The sequence below is a fragment of the Canis lupus genome, chromosome 27 (genome assembly GCF_003254725.2).
Source record: "Canis lupus dingo isolate Sandy chromosome 27, ASM325472v2, whole genome shotgun sequence".
In the NCBI taxonomy this organism is placed as follows: Eukaryota; Metazoa; Chordata; class Mammalia; order Carnivora; family Canidae; genus Canis; species Canis lupus.
In genome coordinates, this window is record NC_064269.1 from 40,934,009 (window position 1) to 40,941,813 (window position 7,805).

At 43.6% G+C, this 7,805-nt stretch overlaps 1 protein-coding gene across 1 annotated transcript; it reads left to right on the forward strand.

Moving 5' to 3' along the window:
- Positions 1 to 4,512: 4,512 nt before the first annotated feature.
- Positions 4,513 to 4,929, forward strand: LOC125753827 (translation machinery-associated protein 7). Its single transcript, XM_049102650.1, has one exon. It carries the CDS (start codon positions 4,547 to 4,549, stop codon positions 4,739 to 4,741), a length of 195 nt encoding a protein of 64 aa, XP_048958607.1. The 5' UTR covers positions 4,513 to 4,546; the 3' UTR covers positions 4,742 to 4,929.
- The last annotated feature ends 2,876 nt before the right edge of the window (positions 4,930 to 7,805 follow it).

A 7,805-nucleotide genomic window follows, 5' to 3' on the forward strand; every position in this document is an offset into this window, starting at 1 on the left:
GCAAATATGATGGAAAAAAGGATATTTGCATAGTATCAAAGCATTTCCTCACAAGATGTTTATTAATTATGAAGGAAAAACAATAAATTTACAGTGGAGAAACCTAGCAGACATTATTTTAACCAAGTGGTCAAAGTTGACATCATCAATAATGAGAAATATTGACATCATATAGATCCTGATATGATGCATTAGGAAGAATACAGCATCATATCTGTGTTAGTCTCATCAAAAATATATAACCTAAATCTAATTTTGAGGAAACATCAGACAAATCCAAACAGAAGGACATTCTGCAAAATAACCAGCCAATACTTTTCAAAAGTGTCAAGGTCATGAAACTAAAAAAAGAAAAATACCAAGGAACTATACGGATTAAGGAGATTAAGGAGACATGATAACTAAATGCAAATAAATGCAACCTAGGAGCTAGGATTGATCTTGGACCCAAAGACAGGCATTAGTGAAATAAACTGGTGAAGTTTGAATAGGTCTGGGATTAAATGATAGAGTTGTATCAATGTACATTTCCTGGTTCTGACCAATAGACTGCAGTTATTTAAGTTCTTAATAGTTGGGAACGCGGGGTGAAGGGTAGAAGGGAACTCTGTACTCTTTTTGCCACTTTCTTGAGTCCAAAATTATTTTGAAATGAAAAGTTAAAAAAAGGATGAAAACAGAGTCTCTTAAGCATCATTTGAGACAGAAGAATTGATCAATCCTCCTTTGTGCCTGTTCTCCATCTTGTCATGTCATATTTTTGCATGGTATTGATGACACTTCATTGTACTTAGTTGCTTACTTGTTGGTCTACCCCAAATTCTTTTATGCACGCAGGGATGTTATTTTTTATCTTTGAATCTTCAGCACATATAAAAGTGATAAATACATACAAGGAACTAAAAAACACATTAATTCTTTAAACAATTTTTTTTCTTTTGAGAGGGAGCAGAAGGAGAGGGAGAGAACCCCAAGCAGGCTCTACACTCACCATGGAGCCCAATGCAGGGCTTAATACCACAACCCTGAGATCACAGCTGGAGCTCAAGTCATGAGTTGGATGACCAACCTACTGAGCCACCCAGGTGCCCCTCATTCAACCACTTTTATGTGCCAGATCTTATGCTAGGGCCATGACACACAGTGATGGACTTCTCTCAAGTGGCTTCCAGTCTAGGTTGAATCAGACTAATCCAGAGAGAACTCTAACAGTGTATGATGGGTGAATGAAGGCTGCCATGTTTGTCCATGACTGGAATACTGGGGAGAGTTTCCCCAAGGAAGTCACAGTTAGGACATCACTGAAAAGTAGTCAAGAATTACACAGCCAAGACAGGGTAGAGAAAGAATATTCCAAGCTGGAAAACAAAACAAAACCAAAAAATGTGCAAAGGTCCACAGGTGAAAGAGAGCAGAGAACTTAGGAAACTGCACATCTGACTGCAGGTGCAGGATCCAGGGAAAGGAGAGGGATGGCAATGATAAGGCTGAGTAGGTATCACAGCTGGGTCACAGAGGGTCTTGTGCACCAGCATGGGAGGTTTGCCCTGTAAGAGAATGACTCAGTGAGGTTTCTATCACAAAAGGAATACTCTGGGATCCCTGGGTGGCGCAGCGGTTTGGTGCCTGCCTTTGGCCCAGGGCGCGATCCTGGAGACCCAGGATCGAATCCCACGTCGGGGTCCCAGTGTATGGAGCCTGCTTCTCCCTCTGCCTATGTCTCTGCCTCTCTCTCTCTCTGTGTGTGACTATCATAAATAAATAAAAAATTAAAAAAAAAAACAAAACAAAAAAAACAAAAGGAATACTCTGTCTACATGTAGAGAGTGATTGGGGCCCAACTTGGAGGCAATGGGCCAGTTGGGAAGCTGTTTTAGGGTCGATTGATATGCATAGTGAGAGGGTAACAAATAAAAAGCACAACTCCCAAGCTTCCGGCTTAGACAACTGTAGAAGACATATGGCTACACTCAGAAGGGAAAGAAGACAGAACAGTGGTAGCTAGCAGTTACTGTGTGCTCTCAGGCCATGCCAGCAACTATGCTATGAAGTGTTTCCCACCTTCTGATTTCAGTTGCTATGTCTCCAAACTCAATTTTCAAAAGACCGAATCAGAGGTCTACCTCTGCTCCAATCAACTCATATTGGTATTCTCTTCACTGTGCCTGGGGGCAGAGGTAGAACAGGATTAAGGAAAATGTCAGGGTTCCCTGGTACAAATAAGGTTACCTGGATGTATCCCATCCAGGGGGAGGTGGGAACAGATTCTCAGAAATGAGGGTGGGATATATGTAGGAAGACTTCTCAGGAAGTAAGTGTGTCCAGGTGGGAGTCAAATAGCTGCATTTGATGCTCAGAGGAGAGATGTGAGCTCCAGATGTTTATATTTGGGAATCTTCAGGGGCACCTGGATGGTGCAGTCAGTTAGGCATCTGACTCTTGGTTTTGGTTCAAGCCATGATCTCAGGATGGAGATCCATTCCTGTACTAGGCTCCAAGCTCATCGTAGAGTCTGCCTGAGATTCTTTCCCCATCTCCTTCTGCCCCTCACACTTGTACTCTCTTTCTCTCCCCCTTAAGTAAATAAATCTCTTTCTTTCTCTCTTTTTTTAAAAGACTTTATTTATTTATTCATGAGAGACACAGGCAGAGAGAGAGAGAGGCAGAGACACAGGCAGAGGGAGAAGCAGGCTCCACGCAGGGAGCCCGATGTGGGACTTGATCCTGGGACTCCAGGACCACGCCATGGGCCAAAGACAGGCTCTAAGCCACTGAGCCGCCCAGGAATCCCCAATAAATCTCTTAAAAAATATTTGGAGGTAGGGGATCCCTGGGTGGCGCAGCGGTTTAGCGCCTGCCTTTGGCCCAGGGTGCGATCCTGGAGCCCCGGGATCAAATCCCACGTTGGGCTCCTGGTGCATGGAGCCTGCTTCTCCCTCTGCCTATGTCTCTGCATCTCTCTCTCTCTCTCTTTCTCTGTGTGTGACAATCATAAATAAATAAAAATTAAAAAAATATCTGGAAGTCTTCAACATGTAGGTAGGTGAAGCCAGGGAAGCTGCCGACATCACCTAAGCGAAGGGTGTAAGGAGAGACGTAACTGAGGGGAGGATAGAAGCCATAGTAATAGACACATTTGAGGGATGGTTGAAGGAAGGCTGCTGGCAAAAGCAAGGGAAAAGTAACTTCTAGCAAAGGGGGCACGGGAAAGGAAAGGCATGCTGTTTCAGTTGCCAAGAAAGGCAGGAGGCGTCCATTGTGCTGAAAATGCTGGAAGCATTGGATCTAGGGCAGGGACAGAGGAACCTGTGAGTCAGAAGTGGGGTCATAGCTTCCAGCGGGATGGGGTGGAAGGAAAGAGTTGGGGAGGCTGTAGATGAGCTGTGGGAAGATTGCCATCTGCTAAGTCTGTGTGGGGAGGTCATGAGATAGGTTTGAGGAGGGTTAGCAAGAGTTTGAAAAAACTGTTGTGGAGAAAGGGGTAAAGAAAACCAAGAAACGAAAAATAATTTGCGAGCAGCCTGTGAGGGCCAGGCTGAGGTTGGAGATCCTGAATCTGAAACACCAGTTTCTGTGCTGTGTGGTTTGCTTCAGTGATGCTCAGCTGCCCAGGGGAAGGAACAGAAGGTTGGGAGTTGCTGGTTCTGGTTGACTTTGGTTGGATGGGTGTGGGCACACTGCCTAGGCCTTGTGGCTCCTAAGAATTAAAACATCTGCACTTAAAAAAAAAAAAAAAAAAACATCTGCACAAGTGTCAACTTTGTGTAAAGTCTTTTTCCCCTCTCCCTTCTCTCCTGCATGTTGATGGAGTGATTCTGTTCTCTCCTCAGGACCTAGTTCAGATGCCCTCTCCCTGTGAAAACTGTTCTTCATTGCAGCTTCTCAGTACTGTCTACGTACTGAGATTATATCACAGAGGTTGTCTTGTCTCCTGACATGTGGAGGGAGACAAGACAGGTGACCTCTTTATCTCCAACCAACTCAGTGACCTGGGTCTTCTCTCTTTGAGCACCCAGCATTCCTAGTCCCAGGAAGCCTGTCTAACACCCATTACAACACTGGGATCCAGGTGGGTTTTCATTCAGGTGGCTACAACCACTTGAGTGATTGCATTGCAGTCACTAATGCCTTTAAGGGAGTTGATGGGAGGTGTGGGGGTGGGGGAAGGGGAAGTCCATTTATTTGCCTAGACAGCCTCCCCCTCCCCAGGGACATTAGAGTTTCCTTGCTAAACTCTTTCATATCATAGATAAAGAAACTGAACTGAAGGTCTAGGGAGCTTAAGCATTACCCAAGGCAATACAACTACTTTTTTTTTTTTAATCAATAGACTTTTTTTTTTTGGAACAATTTTAGGCTTACAGAAAAATTGAAGGGAAAGTCAGAAAGTTCTCGTATATGCCTCACACCCACCTTTAGTTTCCCCTATTGCTAACATCTTGCATTAGTGTGGTACATTTCTTATAAATGATGAGCCAATTTTGATATGTTATTAACTAAAGTTCATAGTTTACATTAAGATTCATTCTTCCTGGCGGCAGGCGCCATGTCCGGCCGCGAAGGTGGCAAGAAAAAGCCCCTGAAGCAGCCCAAGAAACAGGCCAAGGAGATGGACGAGGAAGATAAGGCATTCAAGCAGAAACAGAAGGAGGAGCAGAAGAAACTCGAGGAACTAAAAGCGAAGGCCGCGGGGAAGGGACCTCTGGCCACAGGTGGAATTAAGAAATCTGGCAAAAAGTAAGCTGTTCCTTGTGCCTGAGGCAGTGATGATCCTTAATTCCATTCCTGCTTAAACATCTGGATTCCCTATCATAGCATCTGTTGCCACCTATAGCTGGGATGAAGTGTTGTCTTAGATCCTGTTGTACATTAAGAATAAACTTTTGTAAAAAAAAATAATAAAAGAATCAATCATAAAAAAAAAAAAAAGATTCATTCTTCCTTTTGTTCATTCTGTAGGGTTTGTCAAATGTGTAATGACCTGTATCCACTGTTACAGTATCATCACAGAATACTTTCACTGTCCTAACAATGCGCGATGCCATCTATTTAACCCTCTCCTAATCACTGCCTTTTCCAGAATGTCATATGGTTAGAGTCACACAATATATAGCATTTTCAGATTGGCTTCTTTTATTTAACAATACTCTTTTGAGGTGCCTTCATGTCTTTTTATGACTTGATAATTCATTTCTTTTTACTGCTGGATGGTATTCCATTGTGTGGAATGTGCCACCATCCATTTATTCATTGATCTGTTGAAGGACATCTTGGTTGCTTTCTGGTTTTGACAATTATGAATGAGACTACTATGAATATTTGTACAGGTACTGTATGGATATAGTTTTCAACTAAGTGGGGTTGCTGGATCATGAAGTATGAGTATTCTGTTTTGTAAGATACTGCCCAACTATCTTCTAAAGTGGCTGTACCATTTTGCATTCCCATTGGTGGTGAATGAGAGTTCCTATTGCTCTGTATCCCCACCAGCATTCGATGATGTTAGTACTTTGGATTTAGCTATTCTAACAGGTGTGCAATGGGATCTTGTTGTCTTACTTTGGAATTCTCGAATTGACCATCTGCATATCTTCTTTGTGAAGTGTCTGTTCAGGTCCTTTGCCCAGTTTTTAATTAGGCAGTTCATTTTCTTATTGTTGAATTTTAAGAGTTCTTTGTATATTTTCATTTTTTTAAAAGATTTTATTGTTAAGTAATCTCTACACCCAATATGGGCCTCAAACTGATGACCTGGAGATGAAGAGTCATGTGTTCTACCAACTGAGTTAGCCAGGAGTTCCAAGAGTTCTTTGTACACTTTTAGATACCAGTCCTTTATCAGACATGTGTTTTGGAGAAATTTTCTCCCAGTGTGGTGGCTTGTCTTTCCATTCTTTTAATATAATTACTTTTTGTATATATGTGTGTGTGTGTCCAAATCCTAAGTGCAGAGCTTTAAATATAATAGCTGTCTTTATATAAGTGTATAATGAGTGTACAGATTATAAGTGTACTTAATTTTTACAAAGTGCATGCATCCTGATAACCAGCACCCAGATCAAGGCAGAATATTGCCCCCAACCCCTAAAGTCATCTCCATGTCCCCTTCTGGTCACTATTGGAAGCACCAGTCAGTATGCTGACCTCTAAAAACATAGATTCATGTCGCCTGTTTTGAGTTCAGCATAAATTGAATTGTATAGAATATATTGCCCTTTGTATGTGACATCACTTGCTCAAGAGTCCATTGATGAGACACATCCACATTGTTGTGTACCACAATCCTTTCATCCTACTTTTCCTTTTAAATTATATATTATAGAAGCCATGTGAGCGATGGGTGTTTGCTTGTGCGTATACATGTGTGCATGTGTGTACATGTGCCTGTGTCTGTGTTTGTGTTGTGTCCCATGTGTTGCCTTCCCCTGTTTGTGGTCCTCCTTCTCTCTCTGACTCACTGGATTCACCCAAAATTTCAAGTTTCCTCTGAGTCATGGATTGTTTGCCTAAGATGGTACCTTGCACAGCACACATTGTGCCCAGTAATGAGCACGTGCTAGCCCCACTCACTCTCCCATTCACCTTCATGGCATCCCTGACACACAAGGAAGAGAGCTGTGGAGAGAGGACCAGGAAGCCACAGGAAGCTGGGAGTGTGGCCAGAGATTCCAGGGAGATGTGTAGCAATGCCTTACCCTCAAGCTGAGAGAAGGGTGGAACTTTCCCTGTCCTTTTGTCCTCAGAGATGCTGTGACCCTTGACAGGGAAGCTGGGTAGAGAGGAAGGAGAGGGGATTAGAAAGCCAGTTGAGGCTTTTTTGATTGTGGACTTTTTGAGATTTTTAAAAAAGATGTTATTCATCTGAAGGGAGGAGGGGTAGAGGGAGAGGGAGAAGCAAACTCCCCACTGAGCAGGAAGCCCAATGTGGGGCTCGATCCCAGGGCCCTGAAACCATGACCTGAGCTGGAGGCAGATGATTAACAAATGAGCCACCCACACATCTCGAGATTTTTTTAGATGTTTGGGACCCCTAGCATATTCTTCTTACTCCCCATCACTCTGTGCTGGGGTATCTCTCCCCATGGAGGAATCAATGATTCAGATAGGGGCTGAGATGTACAGAGGAAACCTAGGAGCTTAGTGAAGAAAACATGTATCTACTGAGCACCCAATGGGTGCTGGAGGCTTTATGCACATTGGCTGTTTTAATTCTGTCTTCAACACTGTGCCTGGGCTCCCCACCACCCAGACCTCCTTGGACACTTGAGTTGAAGCTTATCAACTCCGTTTAATTTTCACGATACTCCTGTGAAATAGGCAGGGCTGTGTCATCCACTTTCTCAGGAAAGAAACCAAGTGACTGTAAGGAGCTTATATTCTGAGGACAGCTCCAGCACTGCCTTGTCTTGTCCACCGTGTGTCTAGGAACTGCCTATCAACGCACTGAATAACGTAGGCAAAACGGTCTATAAGTCACCTTATAAACATGGGTGTCTAAGAGAAGGAAGATCACAAAAAACTCTGCTCCTGGCTGGCAGGGACAAGGAGGCGAATGTAGCAACATCTACCTCCAGCCCCTCTTGTTTAACAGAACCCCTGCCAGAAGGTGTGGTGCAGACTGCACTCAATGCATTGTCTCCTGAGAAGAATCTTCTCTCCTCCAAGAATCCATTTCTCCATTCCACCCACCTTCCCTCTGCAGTGGCCCTGGCCCAGACTTCCACATGTTCTCTTGAAAGAGATGCACCCCAAAAGTGATACCAGACTCCCCCTGGCCCTCCTCTGCCCGGTCTAGCTGTTATTCT